Source organism: Ranitomeya variabilis, chromosome 2 (genome assembly GCF_051348905.1).
Source record: "Ranitomeya variabilis isolate aRanVar5 chromosome 2, aRanVar5.hap1, whole genome shotgun sequence".
Taxonomy (NCBI): Eukaryota; Metazoa; Chordata; class Amphibia; order Anura; family Dendrobatidae; genus Ranitomeya; species Ranitomeya variabilis.
The window spans coordinates 251,225,448-251,247,904 of NC_135233.1; the positions used below are offsets into that span (position 1 = coordinate 251,225,448).

Here is a 22,457-nt window from a genome sequence, read left to right on the forward strand (position 1 = left end):
TCCTCCCCACTAGGTATAGGGTCTGACTTTTTGTGATTCTGTATTCTGTTCTAAGGATCTTGCTTATATATGCTCACAGTCTATGAAGAAATGAATGGGCTGGTGGCCATCAAAATGGGGTTGGCGGCCGAAGTCCTGCGGTCTCCGGAAAACTGCCCAGGGGCCGGAGACCATGCCATCGCGGGCCGTAAACTACCTGCAAGTCAATTGTTCCCTACCCCTGATTTAGGGAATTTGAGCCGTATATTTTAGGATTTCGTGAAAATGGAGGCCTTCAGCAGGCACCAAGCTGCCATGGTGGCACAGGCGAGAGCTCCATTTAAATGTTTCCTGAATAGAATATTCCTCACATCCATTGATCCTACTTCACACGTATTGTTTATCAATCTATTCTGGTGTGCTCAGGTTTCCCTTTCCTGCTTAGTAACTAGCAAACTTTTCTTATCATCTCCTGGCTATTCATCTCATTCCTAATTGTCTGACCTGTCTCCCTGTGGCTCATATCTTCTGTAGTCACCTGGTATAATTGACAACTGGAGGTGTATAAATATAGAGCGACATGTTTCTGACCTAGGTCTCCTTGCGCAGCTTTCAAGCGTACAGCAGAAATATACCAGAAATGTCCCTGAACTGACCAGCCAGTAAGAGCTACAACTGTTTATCAACTGTGCTCACCTCTTTACTTCCCCACACTTACTCTCTCACCATGCCCTTACAGATTTTGCTCTACGAAACCTTACTCTACTTTGCTATCCCCAAACCCCATCAATTTCCAAACAAATAATTCTCACCTTCCTCTTAACCCCCCCCCCCTGACCTCATCTGCAGACCTGCTACTCAACCTTGCATCCCTCCTACTAAAACAGATAAAACAGAGAACAAGTCGGTCACTTTCCTTCTTCCACCTGCTAAGTAAAATAAAACCAATTCTTCACATGCTGTTGATTTTTTCATTCTGCCTCCCAAAGATCGTAGTAAGGCTTGGTGCACATTTATCCTGCACTGAGCGTGTAAATCTCTAAAATACGTGATTCAGACATAACCCCCTGCGGAAAATTTCCTATAATGAGGCAGATGGAGGCACTGTGGATGCCATAGGACCTGTGATCCGGCTGTGTCTGTCTTTTTAGGATTGCATAAAAGTGCCGTTGGCCACAGTTTTGTGCACTTCTGCAAAGGACACCAGTGAACAGAGGTCAATCGGAGTCCAGAGTAACTCTTCTACCTCATTATAGTGAATGGATCCTTCGTGGGTTTCATCGGTCACGTCACTCGGAGATTTAGATTGAAACCCCAAAGTAAGCACTCAGTGTAGTGCGCCAGATAAATATGATCCCAAACATTGTGTAAAATGTTCCCAATAAAAGCTTCAACTCAGTTCACAAAAAAAGCAACTCCCCACTCAGATCTGTCATCTGTTAACGGAAATATAGGGGGCATCCACGTTACTGGTAGTACACAGGCTTTGGAAAAGCGAAATGGGCTCCTCGCTCCCCATAGAAATTCCCAAATCCAAATGCCCCCCTCCCTTCTGAGCCCCAGTGTGCTTAAACAACTGTGATGGACAACGTATCAGACTCACCACCAGAGAGGGAAGCCCGGGGACTTCTGCAGTGGAATGTGAACATGGCAGAAGGTGTGCAGCAGGAGGAACAGGACCTGCAATCACGTGAGCACTGGGGGTGGAGCTAGGTCCCGCACTCCTAGCAGGGATAGTGGGACCCAGCAGAGTGGGGAGAATAGTCAGCAAGCCGGGTGTCAGAAGCCAGAGAAAGCAACGCAGTACCAGGGGAACATGCAGGCGGGAAGTCGGGGACGTAGCCGGGGTAGAACCAAGAGTAACACAGAAAGTACAGAATCAACAGACGAATATCAAAAGGCAAACAGACCGGGTCATACACTGAGCAATCGTACAGAAGCAGGCAATATACACAGGTATACAAGGGTCAGCTACTCAGCCAGGAACAGACGTATCACTGACAACGAGCATGGCACCAGTGCGGTTACTTATAGCCCTCCCCAAACCAAAGAGAGGCCACATAGGATTAACCCTAGAAGGACCATAACAGAAATTCCAGGCAGACCATGACAACAACATTTAGCACCCATATGTTTGGCATTTCTGTAGTGATGAGAGTCCACCTAATTTACAGGTATGTGTCTCCAGAAGCATGAGCTGGGCATAATGTACTGGTGACTGCAACGTACTGGTAACTGCAACGGCAGATTGCAATTTTCACTCAGCAACATCAACTGCTGCCTGTTTCTGGAAAACACACATGGAGTCAAAATCATCACTACATCTGTAGATAAATTCCCAAAGGGTTATAATTTCCAAAATGAGGTCCCTTATGGGGGGTTCTTCTGTTCTGGCACCTCAGGGGCTCTGCCAATGTAACATGGCACCCTCAAACAAGTGCAGCAAAAGCTGCACTGTAATATGGTGCTACTTCCCTTCTGAGCTTTGCGCTGTGCCTCAAAAGTAGTTTTTGACCATATAGGGGGTTTCGGTGAACTGAGGAGAAATTGCGCAACAAACTTTGGGGTCCATTTTCTCCTTTTGCCCTTGTGAAAATACAAAAATTTGTAGCTAAAAAATATTTTTTTGGGAAAATTGTTTTAATTTTTTTTAATTTTCACGTTATAAAGTTCTTTAACTTCTGTGAGGCACAGGGTGCTCAATTCACATCTAGATAACGTGCCAAAGGGGGTCTAGTTTTCAAAATGGTGTCATTTGTGTGGGGTTCCCACTGTTTATGCACATCAGGGGCTTTCCAAACATGACATGGCGTTCACTAATTATGCCTGTAAATTTTACATTCATAAAGTGAAATGGCGCTCCTTCCCTTCTGAGCCCTGCTGTGTGCCCAAACAGTAGATTTTCCCAACATATGGGGTATCTGCATGCTCAAGAGAAATTGCACAACAAAATGTAAGGTCCATTTTCTCCTGTTAGGCTGCCGTCACACTAGCAGTATTTGGTCAGTATTTTACATCAGTATTTGTAAGCCAAAACCAGGAGTGGGTGATAAATGCAGAGTGGTGCATATGTTTCTATTATACTTTTCCTCTAATTGTTCCACTCCTGGTTTTGGCTTACAAATACTGATGTAAAATACTGACCAAATACTGCTAGTGTGGCGGCAGCCTTACCCTTGCAAAAGTAAAAAAAAATAGTTCTAAAGGAAAATTTTTGTGAAAGAAAAGTAGATGTTAATTTTTTCCTTCCACATTCCAAAAATTCATGTGACGCACCTGATGGGTTTTTCAACTTCTTGAATGTGGTTTTGAGTACCGTATTTTCCGGCGTATAGGACGACTGGGCGTATAAGAGGACCCCCAACTTTTCCATTTAAAATATAGAGTTTGTGATATACTCGCCATATAAGTCGGGGGTCATCTTATACGGCATGTGCGGAGCTCTGAGGTCGCCGCATATGGTGCAGGGAGTGGTCTCGGATGGTTCCCAGGGTCTGGAGGAGAGGAGACTCTCTTTCAGGCCCTGGGTACAACATTCATGTAAAAAAAAGAATAATAAAAAAAAAAAAATAGGGATATACTTACCTTCTGATGGTCTCCGGAGTTCTCCCGGCTCTCAGCGGTGCACGCGGCGGCTTCCGTTCCCAGGGATGCACTGCGCAAAGGACCTTTGAGACGTCACGGTTGCGTGACCGCGACGTCATCTCAGAGGACAACGATGGACTCCTCCTTAGAGGAGTGGTCCGATAGTATTTACCAATGTTTGGGACCAAGAGAACTCCCCAAGATTTATGGGCCGTAAGTATTTGCTTAGAGATCCTATGGCATTTATCATTCTTTATGTATCTCAATATGCTAGCTTGACGTGATTTCAGTTCTCCTAAGGGGACCTTTTAGCTGGAGAGTCTCAAAGTAATAAGTTAGTTTAGGGAGGCGTGTCATTTTCACAGCGACTATACGACCCCAAAGCGGAATTGAGTAGGGTTTCCATTAAGTCTCTAAAAAGGATGGAAAATTACTTGAATACAAGGTATTATAGGAAGAGGTTAAGTTAGCACTCAGATATTTTATTGCATCTATTTTCCAGGGTAACTTATTATTTGTTTTGAGGTAGTCCAATATATCTGGTGGAATATTCAGTGAATGCATTTCCGTTTTTGATGCGTTAATCTTATACCTTGGCAGGATCCCATACTCCCTGAGGCGCTCCTTCAAGTTGGGCAGAGTAACATGAAATTTCGTTAGAGTTAATAAGACATTGTCTGCAATTAGAGAAATTTTAAACATTTTACCTTTTACATCTACCCCTGAAATATCAGTATTTTGACTGGTAACCGCTGCTAAAGTTTCCGTACGCATGCCGAATAATAGAGGTGACAAGGGACACCCCTGTCTTGTACCATTTGAGATTTTAAAAATGGATGAAATATGATAAGGGGGTTTTATAGACGTGGAGGGAGATTTATAAAGCACCCTTAGTGCTACCAGAAATGGACCAGAAACACCAAAAGTCTTCATTGTCGCAAACATAAAGGACCAGTTAAGGCGATCAAACGCCTTTTCCACATCCAGACTCAAAAGAAGAGCCTGTGTCTTATTACTATTGATCACATCAATTCAGTGCACCACTCTCCTAGTGTTATCACCACCCTGATGGAAAGGGTCAAATCCCACCTGGCCTTTGTGAATCAATTGTGGTAACCAAATATTGAGTCTATTGGCTAGAAGGCAAGTAAATATCTTCAGGTCTGAGAAGAGTAATTGGCACAATCGAGGGGTTCTCTGCATCATTTAGGTATGAGAATCAGGTAAGAATGGGAAAGAGCATCAGGTATGGGAGATCCCAACATAAAGGAATTAAATAGCTTGGTCATATGGGTAGCTACCGGTAATTCATCTGCAAACATCTTATAGTACAAGTACATGCAAATTGTCTCTTCAGAGAGGAAGGATATGTGCACACGCTGCGGATTTCGCTGCGGATCCACAGCGTTTCCGCAGCTGCAGATCCGCAGCGGTTTCCCATGCATTTACAGTACCATGTAAAGCTATAAGGAAATGAAATCCACAGTGCACATGCTGCGGAAAAAACCCGTGCAGAAACGCAGCGGTTTATTTTCCGCAGCATGTCAATTCTTTGTGCGGAATCTGCAGCAGTTTTCCACCTGCTCCAATAGGAAACTGCAGGTGAAAAACCGCAGCGGAAATCGCACTAAAAAGCGCGATAAATCCGCAGTAAAAACCGCAGCGGTTTTGCACTGCGGATTTATCAAATCCGCTGCGGAAAATTCCGCAATGGAATCTGCAGCGTGTGCACATGGCCGAAGAGGACTAGAATTCTAGTGCCACCTATTGGAAGGATTTATTAGGATTGCTACTTCCAATAGGTGGCACTAGAGTTCTAGTCATCTTCCTCTCTGAAGAGACAATTTGCATATTTTCCAGAGGAGCATTGCGGCTTTAAGTTTCCTCATCTCGAAATGCTTAAAGGGAACCTGTCACCCCGTTTTTTCAAGATGAGATAAAAATAGCGTTAAATAGGGGCAGAGCTGTGCTTTACATTAGTGTGTTTTTTTGTGCCTTTATTCCCCACCTATGCTGCCGAAATACCTTTGTAAAGTCGCCGTTTTGGGCTGTCACTCACGCTGGTCTGGTCATATTGGCGTGGTGACATCGCTGTTTCTCCCCCAGATCTTGCTCAGCTTTCCGTTGGTGGCGTAGTGGTGTGCGCATGCCCAACAGGCAAATCCACTGCGCAGCTGAAGGAAAAGAGCGTGATCTGCGCTATTCAGCGGTTTATCGGTGGGCGCGGCCATCTTCCTGAGGCTGCGCGTGCGCAGATGGTAGTGCTCGGCTTCCCGGGGCTTCAGGAAAATGGCCGATGGATGCCACGCGTGCGCAGATGGAGATCGCGGCGGCCATTTTCCTGAAGCCCTGGGAAGCCGAGCACTACCATTTGCGCACGCCCACCGATAAACCGCTGAATAGCGCAGATCGCGCTCTTTTCCTTCAGCTGCGCAGTGGATTCGCCTGTTGGGCATGCGCACACCACTACGCCACCAACGGAAAGCTGAGCAAGATCTGGGGGAGAAACAGCGATGTCACCACGCCCATATGACCAGACCAGCGTGAGTGACAGCCCAAAACGGCGCCTTTACAAAGGTATTTCGGCAGCATAGGTGGGGAATAAAGGCACAAAAAATACACTAATGTAAAGCACAGCTCTGCCCCTATTTAACGCTATTTATTCAGTCGCCATGACAGCACAACGAGAGAGGGGATCCGCCCTTCAGGGACAGGAAACCTCAGACATGAAAGGGCGGCACCTCACTCCCCTGTCAGTTGGTTTCCTGTCCCTGACAGGGGAATCTCTTCAGGCAGACCCTAAGGGTACTGTCACACTCTGCAACTTTCCAACGATCATGACCAGCGATACGACCTGGCCGTGATCGTTGGAAAGTCGTTGTGTGGTCGCTGGAGAGCTGTCACACAGACCGCTCTCCAGCGACCAACGATGCCGAGGTCCCGGGTAACCAGGGTAAACATCGGGTTACTAAGCGCAGGGCCGCGCTTAGTAACCCGATGTTTACCGTGGTTACCAGCGTAAAAGTAAAAAAAAAAAAAACGTACATACTCACATTCCGGTGTCCTTCAGGTCCCTTGCCGTCTGCTTCCCGCTCTGACTGAGTGCCGCCGTAAAGTGAAAGCAGATCACAGCGGTGACGTCACCGCTGTGATCTGCTCTTACTTTCCGGCCGGCAGTCAGTCAGAGCGGGAAGCAGACGGCAAGGGACCTGAAGGACACCGGAATGTGAGTATGTACGGTTTGTTTTTTTTTACTTTTACGCTGGTAACCATGGTAAACATCGGGTTACTAAGCGCGGCCCTGCGCTTAGTAACCCGATGTTTACCCTGGTTACAAGCGAACGCATCGCTGGATCGCTGTCACACACAACGATCCAGCGATGACAGCGGGAGATCCAGCGACGAAATAAAGTTTCAAACGATCTGCTACGACGTACGATTCTCAGCGGGGTCCCTGATCGCAGTAGCGTGTCAGACACAGCGATATCGTATGGATATCGCTGGAACGTCACGGATCGTACCGTCGTAGCGATCAAAGTGCCACTGTGTGACAGTACCCTAAGAAGAGGGTTGAAGATTAAAGAAGATATCCCACTTCTGACAGGCCGACGCAGGTAGCGGGGGTCCCCTACCTCGGCCTGGTCAGATTGTGGAAGCACCACACTGCAGGAGTACTGTCTGTGTCGGTGACAGCAGTGAGAAGCGGCCTCTGGTGGCGTGGGCTGACTTCTAATGTGGACCGCGCACGTACCTGGTAAGTATACAGGGCTGCGCTTTGCGGGGTCGTGTCTGCTGGGGCCTCCGGGGGTCTGTGCGCTGCCTGGTGCGGGCGCGCTGATTGCTCCGGGCGGTGCTGGCGTCTTCCTGCGCGTGTCGGCCTGCAATGCCGCGGTCGCGACCGGAAGTGACGTTTCCGGATGTTGCGGCTGGCGGCGCGGCCTGATGACGCGGCGGGGCATGCGCAGTAGCGCCGTCCCGGTCAATGGCGGCGCCCTGTTGTCCGGGCCGTGCTGAATCTCGGCTGGGGGCGGGGGCGCGACCCTGGGAAGCATGCCCTATCAGCGCCTGGTACTGATCGCACCACCTGGAGATCCTGCTGTCCCCCATTCGGGGGTGGTACCATGGGGGTATATTTAAGGTAGCACATGTCGGCTGTGAGGTGCTCCTGATCCTTTCTCGTGATGGATTCGCCAGAAGGAGCATCGCAGCTGGTCTGACAGCAGCAGCAGCAGGAGTTGGAAGAGCCCCAAGTGAGCTCCCAGCGGCGATCTAGTGGCAGTAGTCGCACTGGTGGAGCTAAAGCGGCTCAGAAATCAACCAAGTCCTCAGGCCTTAAGGAACCTCCGGCTAAGAAGGACCCCCCGATCACGGTACCATTCGCTGCAGGGATGGGTAAGTGAGCTACGTGAAAGTACGCTTTCTGATTGCTGTCCCTCCTTGTATTCCCTCTCTCCTTATTAGGGGAGAAAATGTGCTTCCAAGTCCAAGCATAGGGAGCGTGCCATGTGTACGGAGCCACTTCCAGATGGACATAAAAAGAAGCTGTGCAGATCCTGCATACAGCGTTTAATTGAGGAGGAGGCCCCTGACCTTACGTCTACTCTTAGGGACATGGTTAAACAGGAGGTCAGAGATTCCATGAGGTCCAGGTCTCACAAGACAGTTTCCAAAAAAATAAAGGAAATTTCATCCCCAGCCTCAGATGTGGATTCAGAGACAGGTGTTGTGAGCTCGGATTCTCTTCCATCATCTTCATCTTCAGAGGACATAGAATCTAGCCGAGCCTGTCTGTCACTAGATAGGATTAATCACCTAGTCAAGGCCGTCAACAACACTATGGGGATTGAAGAGACCCAGTCAGAATGTTCCATCCAGGACATAATGTTCAAGGGCATAGATCGCAAATCCCGAAGGGTTTTTCCTGTGGTAGATAAAATTAAGTCGCTGATTACAAAAGAATGGAAGAAACCCGAAAGGAAGGGGTCACTTTCACCAGCATTCAAAAGGAGGTATCCTTTCGAGGAGGAGGCTTCATCCTCTTGGGACAAGGTCCCGAAATTGGATGCAGCAGTGGCCAAAGCGTGCAAAAAAACTTCTCTCCCATTTGAGGATTTAGGAAACCTAAAGGACCCGCTTGATAGGAAAGCTGATGTGTTCCTTAAAGGAGCTTGGGAAACATCAGCGGGATCCCTGAGGCCAGCAATTGCGGCCACTTGCACAGCCCGGTCATTGATGGTGTGGCTGGGCCACCTGGAAGACCAACTCAAGGATAAGATTCCTAGAAATGAAATCCTATCTTCTATGTCCATAATTCAAGATGCAGCAGCCTTCCTTTCGGATGCGTCAGCGGATTCTGTTAGGCTGGCCGCAAGGTCCTCAGCCTTATCCAACGCAGCCCGTAGAGCACTTTGGATAAAATGTTGGCCAGGAGACTTACAGGCCAGATCAAAGCTATGTGGCATCCCCTGTGAAGGGGTTCATTTGTTTGGACCAGTGCTAGATGAACTACTAGAAATGGCGGGTGACAGTAAAAAGCGGTTCCCTCTTTTGAGAAAACCCTTTTATAGGCGAGATTACAACAGAGGATGGTCTTATCGCCGAAGATCTGACAGAGATTCAAATAGAGAATCGACCAGATATAACTCCAACAGAAGAAGAGGTAGAGGATATATGTTTAACTCCTCTCGGGACTCTAAAAAACCTCAATGACTGGCGGTCCAGGTGGGCGGTAGGCTTTTAGCCTTCTACCCGGCCTGGTTGAAGATCACCAATAGTCCGTGGATTCTCAGTATCATTAAAGAGGGTTTAAAATTCCAGTTCCATCATATCCCTCAGGACAAATTTAAATTAACTCCCATCCGTTCTTCTCCTGCAGAACAATTGGCACTGGAGTCAGAAGTCCAGGATCTCCAACAAAAGAGGGTTCTGATTAGAGTACCCACGGAAGAGCGAGGTAAAGGGTTTTATTCCCCTTTATTCCTGATAAAAAAAACCTGATGGGTCATATCGTACCACATCATCAATCTAAAAGGCCTGAATGAATTCTTGCTGATCCCATCCTTTAAAATGGAATCTGTGAAAACGGCAATAAAACTTCTCTTTCACAATTGCTTCATGGTTTTCTTAGATCTAAAAGATGCCTATTATCATGTCCCAATACATGTAAATCATCAGTGTTTTCTCAGGGTGGCGGTTTCACTTGCCGGCACGGTAGAGCACTTTCAATATCAGGCACTCCCTTTTGGGGTTGCAGTTGCACCCCGTGTTTTCACTAAGATCATGGTAGAGGTTATGGCACACCTTCACGAACAAAACATACTAATAATTCCCTACCTAGATGATTTATTGATTGTGGGACGTTCAGAGTCACATTGTAAAGACCAGTTGGGGAAGGTGATAGCAGCATTACATAACTTAGGATGGGTTATTAATCTCAAGAAGTCGCGTCTGCAGCCCTTAAAATCACAGGAGTTTTTAGGTCTTATCATAGATTCGGGTCAGCAGGAATGTCGCCTGCCGGAACGGCCACCAGAACGATTAGTAATCCCGTAGTCTCCTTAAGAGGAGCGATGTCACTTTTCGGTTCTCTTACTTCTTGTATTCCAGCGGTGCTCTGGGCACAGTTTGACTCCAGATCTGTGCAGTGGGATGTTCTACATAATTTTCGTCGGCTGGGGGCTAATCTCGATAGTAAATTTTCACTATCTGTTGAGACCACTAATTCACTAATTTGGTGGACGCACATACCGAATCCTCGTAGAGGGGTACCCTGGACAAATCAGATAACACGAGTAATAACAACTGATGCTAGCCCCATGGGTTGGGGGGCACACTGGGAGAATAATTGGATCCAGGGTCTGTGGTCCCAGTCTGAACGAAACTCATCCTCCAATCTAAAGGAATTGTTAGCGGTAGAACGCGCGTTGAATGGGTTCCTTATACCCCTGCAGGGTAGACATGTCAGACTGTTCTCTGACTACCAGGTGACCGTTGCCTATATTTACCATCAAGGAGGTACGCAGCCTGGGTCGTTAATGGACGTTGCGAATCGTATTTTTCAGATGGCCGAGAATCACCTACTTTCCCTTATGGCTCTTCATATAAAGGGAAAACTCAATACCATGGCCGATTATTTAAGCCGCAACGAACTCAAACAAGGGGACTGGTCTCTAAAACCAGCTGTCTTCAATCAGATCGTACATTTGTGGGGATGTCCAGAAATAGATCTCTTTGCCAGTCGAGGAAACAGAAAACTACATCAATTCTGTTCCCTAAATCCAAAGGACAACCCGTATGCAGTCGACGCTCTCCTAATCTCCTGGAACTTCAGTCTCGCCTATGCCTTTCCCCCTCTAAACCTAATTCCTATAGTTCTGAGGAAAATACGGGAAGACAGGGCCCGAGTGATCCTAATAGCCCTGTTCTGGCCCAGAAGGTCGTGGTTCCCATGGCTGAGAAACATGTCCATTTCCCAGCCATGGATCCTCCCAGAAATACCAGACCTCCTCTCCCAGGGTCCAATCCTGCATTCACGAGTAGCCAACTTACACCTAACAGCGTGGAATTTGAGAGGTCACTACTAAAGGGGAAAGGATTTTCTCAAAATCTTATAAATACACTTCTTAAGAGTAGAAAAACCTCTACGACAAACATTTATGTCAGGGTTTGGAGAAAGTTCCTATCGAGTTCAGGAGCGCAGATTGATCAATAGCCTTGTATCACTCAAATTTTAGAATTTTTACAAAGGGGCCTAGAGATGGGCTTAGCCACCAGCACCCTCAGAGCTCAGGTGTCAGCTCTGGGGGTGCTATATAATTCTAACTTAGCCAGTAATCACTGGATATCTAGGTTCTTCAAGGCGGTTACCAGATCCAGACCGGTTATTAAACAGAAAATAGTTCCATGGGACCTAAATCTTGTGCTCTCAGCTCTAACACAAGCCCCGTTCGAGCCTATTGATACTGTCCCAATTAAAATCCTGTCGGTTAAAACGGCCCTCTTAGTTGCCCTCATGTCCGCAAGAAGGGTTAGTGATCTGCAAGCATTGTCTAGGCAACCTCCATATACAGTATGCAGTTTAGGGAAGATAGAGTTGTTATGAAACCTGACCCCCTTTATCTTCCAAAAGTTGCTTCAAAATTTCATAGATCACAAGAGGTGGTCCTACCTTCGTTTTGTTCTAATCCCTCTAATGATAAGGAGCATAGATTTCATTGTTTGGATGTACGAAGGTGTCTTCTCAAATATATTTCAGTTACAGACACCTGGAAAAAAGATAACTCCTTATTTATATCCTACCAGGGAGTTAGGAGAGGGCTTAGGGTATCAAAAAATACACTAGCCAGATGGATCAGGGAGGCGATATCTCTCGCTTATACCGCAGGTGGCGTGGAAATTCCAGAAGGTATAAAGGCTCACTCCACTCGTGCGGTAGCCACATCCTGGGCAGAGAGAGCAGAGGTGTCGATTGAAGACATTTGTAAGGCGGTCACATGGTCTTCTCCATCTACCTTTCTTAAGGTACCTTCACACGAAGCGACGCTGCAGCGATAGCGACAACGATGCCGATCGCTGCAGCGTCGCTGTTTGATCGCTGGAGAGCTGTCACACAGACCGCTCTCCAGCGACCAACGATGCCGAGGCCCCCAGGTAACCAGGGTAAACATCGGGTTGCTAAGCGCAGGGCCGCGCTTAATAACCCGATGTTTACCCTGGTTACCAGCGTAAAAGTAAAAAAAACAAACAGTACATGCTCACCTGCGCGTCTCCCAGCGTCCGCTTCCTGACACTGACTGAGCTCCAGCCCTAACAGCAGAGCGGTGACGTCACCGCTGTGCTTTCACTTTCACTTTAGGGCCGGCGCTCAAGTAGTGTCAGGAAGCAGACGCTGGGGGACGCGCAGGTGAGCATGTACTGTTTGTTTTTTTTACTTTTACGCTGGTAACCAGGGTAAACATCGGGTTACTAAGCGCGGCCCTGCGCTTGGTAACCCGATGTTTACCCTGGTTACCAGTGTAAAACATCGCTGGTATCGTTGCTTTTGCTTTCAAACACAACAATACACAGCGATCGGACGACCAAATAAAGTTCTGGACTTTATTCAGCGACCAGCGACATCACAGCAGGATCCTGATCGCTGCTGCGTGTCAAACGAAACGATATCGCTAGCGAGGACGCTGCAACGTCACGGATCGCTAGCGATGTCGTTTCGTGTGAAGGTACCTTTAGATACTATAGATTAGATCTAGGTGGCTCCTCCGACCTCACGTTTGGGAGAAGGGTGCTGGAGGCAGTGGTCCCTCCCTAGTCACTTTTCACTTCTCTGAAAGTCTCTCATTGTGCTGTCATGGCGACTGAATAAATACGTAAGCTACTTACTGGTAGCGGTGTTTTTTCAGGAGCCCATGACAGCACCCTTATATTCCCTACCCTCTTTGCTTATTGGGGTCGACACTTCCTTTAGTTAATTCCTAAGTTTATTCACTGGGTGAATTGTGCCATGTTTTAAATTTTTTTTTGAAGTTTATGTGCTACTAACCTAGAAGGTCCTTTCGTACTCTGTAAACCAACTGACGAGGGAGTGAGGTGCCGCCCTTTTATGTCTGAGGTTTCCTGTCCCTGAAGGGCGGATCCCCTCTAAAACACCGCTACCAGTAAGTAGCTTACGTATTTTTATCTCATCTTGAAAAAACGGGGTGACAGGTTCCCTTTAACATGTCACTCTCCGCAAGGAGAAACAATACTTCTTGGATCCCATAAAGCCATCTAGTCCAGAGGATTTACCAAGAGGCAGGTCACCTATTTCAGTAATTTCTTCTAATGTTATCAGCTTATTAAAGGGAACCTGCCAGCAGTTCTGGCTGATATGAGATACGGCCATCACCTTTCAGGCCTGAGATACAGCATTCTATAATGCTGTATATAAGCCCCCAATCCGACCTGCAAGAGAAGAAAAATAACTTATTATACTCACCCGTGGGGCGGTCTGGTCCGAGGGTTGTCTCTCTTCTTGGCGCCCCTTACGATCCCCTTCCTCCTGCTTGCTTCCTATGGATGATGAGTCTACACAGTCTCCTCGGCCCAGCGCTCCTGCCCAGGCGTACTTCTCTGTCCTGTTGAGGGCTGAGCAAAGTACTGCAGTGCGCAGGTGCCGGAAAATGTCAAAGAGCTCCGGCACTTGCGCACGCAGTACTTTGATCTGTCCTCAACAGTACAGAGATTACCTGCGCAGGAGCGCTGTGCTGAGGTGACTGTGTGGATGATGCAGGGATGCATCATCCACACGAAGCAAGCAGGAGGATGGCATCGCAAGAAGGGAGGCGCCGGACCAAGACCTGGGACACCCCTCGGACAAGACCGCCACACAGGTGAGTATAATCAAAGTTATTTTTCTTCTCTTTCAGGTCGTGTTGGGGGCAGATATACAGCATTATAGAATATTATACAGTATATCAGCCCTGAAAGGTGATGGCTGTATCTTATCTCGGCTAAAATTACTGACAGGTTCCCTTTAAAGGAATTAACTGCTTCCACCGGTAGAACTGGAAGACCCAACCTTCAGATTCAAAGGGAGGGACTTCTGCAGATTATAGAGTTGATTTTTTTTTTAAATAGAAATTTAGAAAAATATTTCAGATATTAGATGGATTATACAGAATACTACCATCCCAATCTCTAAGGGTTTAAGGAGCCTGGACAATTTGATGAGTTTAATATTGCTACACCTCCTTTTTTCCTATTGTTACTAAACACTGAATTTGCAATATGGAAGTGGCTAGCTGCAAACTGAAAAGTTCTGGACTGATCAAAATGGGTTTCTTGGAGAAAGGCAGTGTCCACCCTCTGAGCCCTCAACTCTCTAAGTGTAATTCTCCTTTTCCCAGGGCAATGATATATATATCATGGACTCCTATGACGCCTAGTCTGTGCCTTCTGAGCCATCTCTATACAGAAGCAGCAGACACTGGCCATACCAGTACATTCAGAGTCGATCAGAGATTAAATTGTATCATCACCCATAGATTGTGATGGCTCTTCTCTCTTTTCCATTCTAGGACAGCAGCAGATTTCAGATGTCACAAAGCGGAACAAGTATGGAGACGCAACTGAATAAATCCCGCTGTAATCACGAAAAAAACCAGGGACTTTCTGACCGCGAACAAGAACACAATGCTGCCATTTATAACCAATGGAAATCATCTTCCTTCACAATCATCAATTATTCCATTACACAAAGAGAATGAGGAAACCCCTAAAATAATAATCTACTGTGCTTCCGCCAAGGGAAAAATGAAAAGGAAGGAATTACTGCTGCTGAAAAAGTCCATACACAGACGTCACTTTAACAGTTTAAGAGTACTGGATATACATATATAGAGCATAAATTATACATATGTGTATAAAGCAGAAGATTTCTATTCAGCTCACCTACTGCGTGCACGGCAGGGAAGCTCTCCAAGAAAAATTCCTCTTGGTATCTATTTTGAACTGTGATTTCTGTTATGCTGTAATGTCTATTGTCTGTACAAGTCCCCTCTATAATTTGTAAAGCGCTGCGGAATATGCTGGCGCTATATAAAATTATTATTATTATAAAAATGGCCAACACTCGCTATTCCAAAATCCTCCACATGTATAGATTTAATTAATAATCCACATAACAGGCTGAATCCATGAACGTATTACCCACGATCTCATCCTGGAAAGTAACTTCATGCACTCAGCCTCTGTTATTTGCATCCTCAATCTAATATATAAAGCTGAATGTGTGTGTGTGTGTGTATGTGTGTATGTCCAGGATTGGCATCTGCACCGTCGCAGCTACAGCCACAAAATTTTGCACAGTCACACGTCTGGACCCCGAGAGCATCATAGGCTATGTTGTGAGGCGAAATTTTAACCCCGCGCATTCCAATTCTCCAAACAATTTTGCCCCTATCGACATAATGGGGAAAAAGTGAAAGGAAAAGTGTTGGAGGCAAATTGACAGCTGCCAGATGTGAACAAGGGGGACTTAAAGAATGAGAGCGATGGCGCCAAAGAGTATATACCATACAGTTGCTAAGGTGGGGCCCCGACATGGGATAATCACCACACCACCACGGGGATATGAACACACACACAAAACGCGCCACACACTACCAAGTGCTTGAACATATATACCACCGTCAGTACACATTTCACCACACATACACCAACCTCACCACACAACACTCATCTCACAAAAGTCGCTACATGCATGTCGCCACACGCAACTCAACACACACAATTTGTCACATGAAACTCGCCCTAAAACACACACAAGTCTGGTATTATCCTTCAAAAATAAAAATCTGATTAATAAGCAGACAAACTACAAGAGCAACAAATGTACCATATAGGAAATACGGCAGCTGTCAGTCACATGACCTGTCTATTATGTTTATGCGTGAGCTAATATATGCTGCCAGGGGGGAGGGCTTCCTGTTGGCTGGGGATTTATCAGGCTGCCAATTTAGCTTACAAATACTGAGGTAAAAATACTGACCAAATAACGTGTGAACGAGGTCTAATACAGGAGGAGATGACACACAGATATATACTATATACAGGAGGAGATGACACACTGTTATATATATATATATACAGGAGGAGATGACACACATATATGCTATATACAGGGGAGATGACACACAGGTATATACTATATACAGGAGGAGATGACACACAGGTATATACTATATACAGGAGGAGATGACATACAGGTACATACTATATACAGGGGAGAAGACACACACATATATACTATATACAGGGGAGATGACACACAGGTATATACTATATACAGGGGAGATGACACACAGGTATATACTATATACAGGAGGAGATGACACAGGTATATACTATATACAGGGGAGATGACACACACATATATACTATATACAGGGGAGATGACATACAGGTATATACTATATACAGGGGAGATGACACACAGGTATATACTATATCCAGGGGAGATGACACACAGGTATATACTATATACAGGAGGAGATGACACACAGGTATACTATATACAGGAGGAGATGACATACAGGTACATACTATATACAGGAGGAGATGACATACAGGTACATACTATATACAGGGGAGATGACACACAGATATATACTATATACAGGAGAGATGACACGCAGGTATATACTATATACAGGAGCAGATGACACACAGGTATATACTATATACAGGAGGAGATGACACACTGGTATATACTATATACAGGAGGAGATGACACACACATATACTATATACAGGGGAGATGACACAGGTATATACTATATACAGGAGGAGATGACATACAGGTATATACTATATACAGGAGGAGATGACACATATATACAGGGGAGATGACACAGGTATATACTATATACAGGAGGAGATGACACACTGGTATATACAGGGGAGATGACACACTGGTATATACAGGGGAGATGACACACTGGTATATACTATATACAGGGGAGATGACACACAGGTATATACTATATACAGGAGGAGATGACACACAGGTATATACTATATACAGGAGGAGATGACACACATATATACTATATACAGGGGAGATGACACACAGGTACATACTATATACAGGAGGAGATGACACACACGTATACTATATGCAGGAGAAGATGACACACAGGTACATACTATATACAGGAGGAGATGACACACAGGTACATACTATATACAGGAGGAGATGACACACAGGTACATACTATATACAGGGGAGATGACAGACAGGTATATACTATATACAGGGGAGATGACACGAATATACTATATACAGGAGGAGATGACACACAGATATATACTATATACAGGAGCAGATGACACACGGGTATATACTATATACAGGAGGAGATGACACACAGGTATATATTATAAACAGGAGGAGATGACATACAGGTACATACCATATACAGTAGGAGACGACACACAGGTATATACTATATACAGGAGGAGACGACACACAGGTATATACTATATACAGGAGCAGATGACACACAGGTATATACTATATACAGGAGCAGATGACACACAGGTATATACTATATACAGGAGGAGATGACTTACAGGTATATACTATATACAGGAGGAGATGACATGTATATACTATATACAGGAGGAGATGACATACAGGTATATACTATATAAAAGAGATGACACATAGGTATATAGAGGAGGAGATGACATACAGCAGGTATATACTATATACAGGGGAGATGACATACAGGTATATACTTTATACAGGAGATGACATACAGGTATATACTATATATAGGAGGAGATAACATACAGGTATATAGTATATACAGAAGAGATGACACACAGGTATATACTATATACAGGAGCAGATGACACACAGGTATATACTATATACAGGAGGAGATGACTTACAGGTATATACTATATACAGGAGATAACACATGTATATACTATAAACAGGAGGAAATGACATACAGGTATATACTATATAAAAGAGATGACATAGGTATATAGAGGAGGAGATGACATACAGCAGGTACATACTATATACAGGGGAGATGACAGACAGGTATATACTATATACAGGGGAGATGACACGAATATACTATATACAGGAGGAGATGACACACAGATATATACTATATACAGGAGCAGATGACACACGGGTATATACTATATACAGGAGGAGATGACACACAGGTATATATTATAAACAGGAGGAGATGACATACAGGTACATACCATATACAGTAGGAGACGACACACAGGTATATACTATATACAGGAGGAGACGACACACAGGTATATACTATATACAGGAGCAGATGACACACAGGTATATACTATATACAGGAGCAGATGACACACAGGTATATACTATATACAGGAGGAGATGACTTACAGGTATATACTATATACAGGAGGAGATGACATGTATATACTATATACAGGAGGAGATGACATACAGGTATATACTATATAAAAGAGATGACACATAGGTATATAGAGGAGGAGATGACATACAGCAGGTATATACTATATACAGGGGAGATGACATACAGGTATATACTTTATACAGGAGATGACATACAGGTATATACTTTATACAGGAGATGACATACAGGTATATACTATATATAGGAGGAGATGACATACAGGTATATAGTATATACAGAAGAGATGACATACAGGTATATACTATATACAGGAGGAGATGACACATGTATATACAATATACAGGAGGAGATGACATACAGCAGGTATATACTATACAGGGGAGATGACATACAGGTATATACTATATATAGGAGATGACAGACAGGTGTATACTAAATATAAGGGAGATGACAAACATGTATATACTGAGGGGGAAATGAGAGGTGTGAGGTGAAAATGAAAAGGTGTGAGTGCAAAATGAGAGGAGTGAGGGAAAATAGTGGAGTGATCGGAAAATGACAGATGGGTGCTCGAAATGACAAGTGTTAGGGGGGAATGAGAGGAGTGAGGGGAAAAATAAGAGGAGTGAGGGGGAAAATGAGAGGTGTAAGGGAGAAAATGAGAGCTGTGAGGGGGAAAATGAGAGCTGTGAGGGGGAAAATGAGATGCGTGATGGGAAAATAAGAGAAGTGAGGTGCTATAACTAACCACAGATATTTACTATGCCCAGGCAACGCCGGGCCTTCAGCTAGTTAAATAAATAAATAAATAAATAAATAAATGTAGAAGATTTTAGTGCAGTGAATGCTGGATACTTTTCTTGGATTGCATATATGTGTATCTATGTGTGTATAACCAGTGTGTTTTTTTTTTTCTTTTTTAATAAAAGGACATATATTACTTACGGTAATTTCACAGAAAAGTCTCTAAAATATTGTCTCCTATGTACAAGAATATAACTACTATAATACTGCCCCCTATGTACAAGAATATAACTACTATAATACTGCTCCTAGGTACAAGAATATAACTACTATAATACTGCCCCTATGTACAAGAATATAACTACTATTATACTGCCCCCATGTACAAGAATACAACTACTATAATACTGCCCCCTATGTACAAGAATATAACTACTATAATACTGCTCCTATTTACAAGAATATAACTACTATAATACTGCCTCCTATGTACAAGAATATAACTACTATAATACTGTCCCCTATGTACAAGAATATAACTACTATAATACTGCTCCCTATGGACAAGATTATAGCTACTATAATACTGCTCCCTATGTACAAGATTATAACTACTATAATACTGCCCCTATGTACAAGAATATAACTACTACAATACTGCCCCTATGTACAATAATATAACTACTACAATACTGCCCCTATGTACAAGAATATAGCTACTATAATACTGCCCCCTATGTACAAGAACATAACTACTATAATACTGCCCCCTATGTACAAGAATATAACTACTATAATACTACCCCTATGTACAAGAATATAACTACTATAATACTACCCCTATGCAAGAATATAACTAATATACAGTGGGTACGGAAAGTATTCAGACCCCCTTACATTTTTCACAGACACTCATATTTTAGTCACATGCTGTCCATTTCCTTGTGATCCTCCTAGAGATGGTTCTACTCCTTCATTCGAGTCCAGCTGTGTTCAATTAAACTGATAGGACTTGATTTGGAAAGGCACACACCTGTCTATATAAGACCTCACAGCTCACAGTGCATGTCAGACCAAATGAGAATCATGAGGTCAAAGGAACTGGCCAAGGAGCTCAGAGAAAGAATTGTGGCAAGACACAGATCTGATCAAGGTTACAACAGAATTTCTGCAGTACTCAAGGTTCCTAAGAGCACAGTGGCCTCCATAATCCTTAATTGGAAGAAGTTTGGGACCACCAGAAGTCTTCCTAGACCTGGCCGTCCAGCCAAACTGAGCAGTCGTGGGAGAAGAGCCTTGGTGAGAGAGGTAAAGAAGAACCCCAAGATCACTGTGACTGAGCTCGAGAGATGCAGTAAGGAGATGGGAGAAAGTTCCACAAAGTCAACTATCACTGCAGCCCTCAACCAGTCGGGCCTTTACGGCAGAGTGGCCTGACGGAAGCCTCTCCTCAGTGCAAGACGTAAGAAAGCTGCATAGAGTTTGCTAAAAAAAAACACATGAAGGACTCCCAGACTATGAGAAATAAGATTGGCCATGACAGCTATTGAATATCATCCAAACAAATATAGCGGTTATTCAGATTAATTGAAACAATTTATTCTTGCGTCTTTACATTACTTAGGCTTCTTTCACATTTCCGTCGGTACGGGGCCGTCACAAGCAGTCGGCCCGACGTACCGACGGACGTGGTGCACAATTGTGCACAACGTGGGCAGCGGGATGCAGTCTTACGATGCTTCCACTGCCCATTGTGAGTTCCGGGGAGGAGGGGGCGGAGTTCCGGCCGCGCATGCGTGGTCGGAACTGGCGGATTCGACAGACGAAAAAACGTTACACTGATTGTTTTTTCGTCTCGACGGACCGCAAAAACACGACGCATCCGTCGCACGACGAATGCGACGTGTGTCCATCCGTCGCAATCCGTCGTTAGTTCAAGTCAATGGCAAAAAAACGAATCCTGCGGGCACATTTGCAAGATCCGTTTTTTTGCCATAACCACAGATTGCGACAGCCCCCAGAAGACGGAAATGTGAAAGAAGCCTTATTAAAACAATTTTTTCATGTTTCAAAATGAATACTTCATCCAGACCCTAGGCACTCCTATGGGGTCTAAATTCTCCCCATCTCTTGCCATTTTATTCATGGCGTGGTGGGAAGAAATTTACATATTTACAGAGGATAATCCATTTCTCCCATACCTTAATTGGTATGGGAGTTATGTGGATGATATTTTGCTAATTTGGCAGGGTGATGTGACTCAATTTTCTAATTTCATATCTTACTTGAATAATAACAAATGTAACTTGCATTTTACTTGTGGTATTCCATCAAATGAGGTTCCCTTTCTAGACGTGCTTCTCACAGGCAGCAACATAACACACAGGGTTAATACCTCTCTTTACAGAAAAAAAAACAATTCTGGTAACACGATCCTGATGTCTTTAAGTGCACATCCCAGACACACCATTCATGCTATTCCTAGGGGCGAGATCACGAGAAGAATCTGCTTCAGCAAGGAAAGTTTTCACAAGGAGAGCAATGCTATCACCAATAGGCTGCTTGACAGGGGATATAAAAAACCCAACATAAAACTGGCACTCAGTAATGTTTCCAAAATCCAATGTGCTGATTTATTATATTCTGATAACACAAATGAAATGACATTTCTGAAACACAGGTTACGTTTTCCACCGCTTATAGTAGTCAGTACAATAAAATTAGGCAGATAATACTCAAATATCTCCCTGTAGTCAATCAGGAACAATCCTTATACACAATCCTCCAGAATGGATGCAGAGTGGTGGCTAGGAGAGGCTGCACACTGGGCAATATACTGTCTCCTAGCATGGTGAGTAAAGAAAAAACTCCCACATCATGGCTATCATTGATAGCCATGATGTGGGAGTTTTATAGCCTATCAATAAAAGGCTTTTACAAATGCTCCGGTAACAGATGTAATGTCTGCCAATTTGCAGACAATAAAAGAACTACTTTTTCTTCCAATCACAACATTATTTATAAAATAAAATCATTTATCAATTGTGATTCTGACCATGTTATATATTGTATAGAGTGCCAGGCATGCAATATTCGTTACATAGGTTATACTACAAGAAAAATTAAGAAGAGAATTTCAGAACAAATAGTTAATATAAATAACAATAATTTAGGCTATTCTGGAGCCACTAAACATTTCATTTCTGTGCACAAGGGAGAATTATCAAATTT

General features: G+C 44.4%; 1 protein-coding gene across 1 annotated transcript in view; it reads left to right on the forward strand.

The window, feature by feature from the left end:
• The window catches only part of TMEM141 (transmembrane protein 141), a 42,965-nt gene extending 23,538 nt beyond the window's left edge, over positions 1-19,427 (forward strand). The window contains exon 5 of the mRNA XM_077284591.1: positions 14,619-19,427. Within this exon, the coding sequence (XP_077140706.1) occupies positions 14,619-14,677 (59 nt within the window). The 3' untranslated portion in view covers positions 14,678-19,427. The remainder of the gene's footprint in view (positions 1-14,618) is intronic.
• The last annotated feature ends 3,030 nt before the right edge of the window (positions 19,428-22,457 follow it).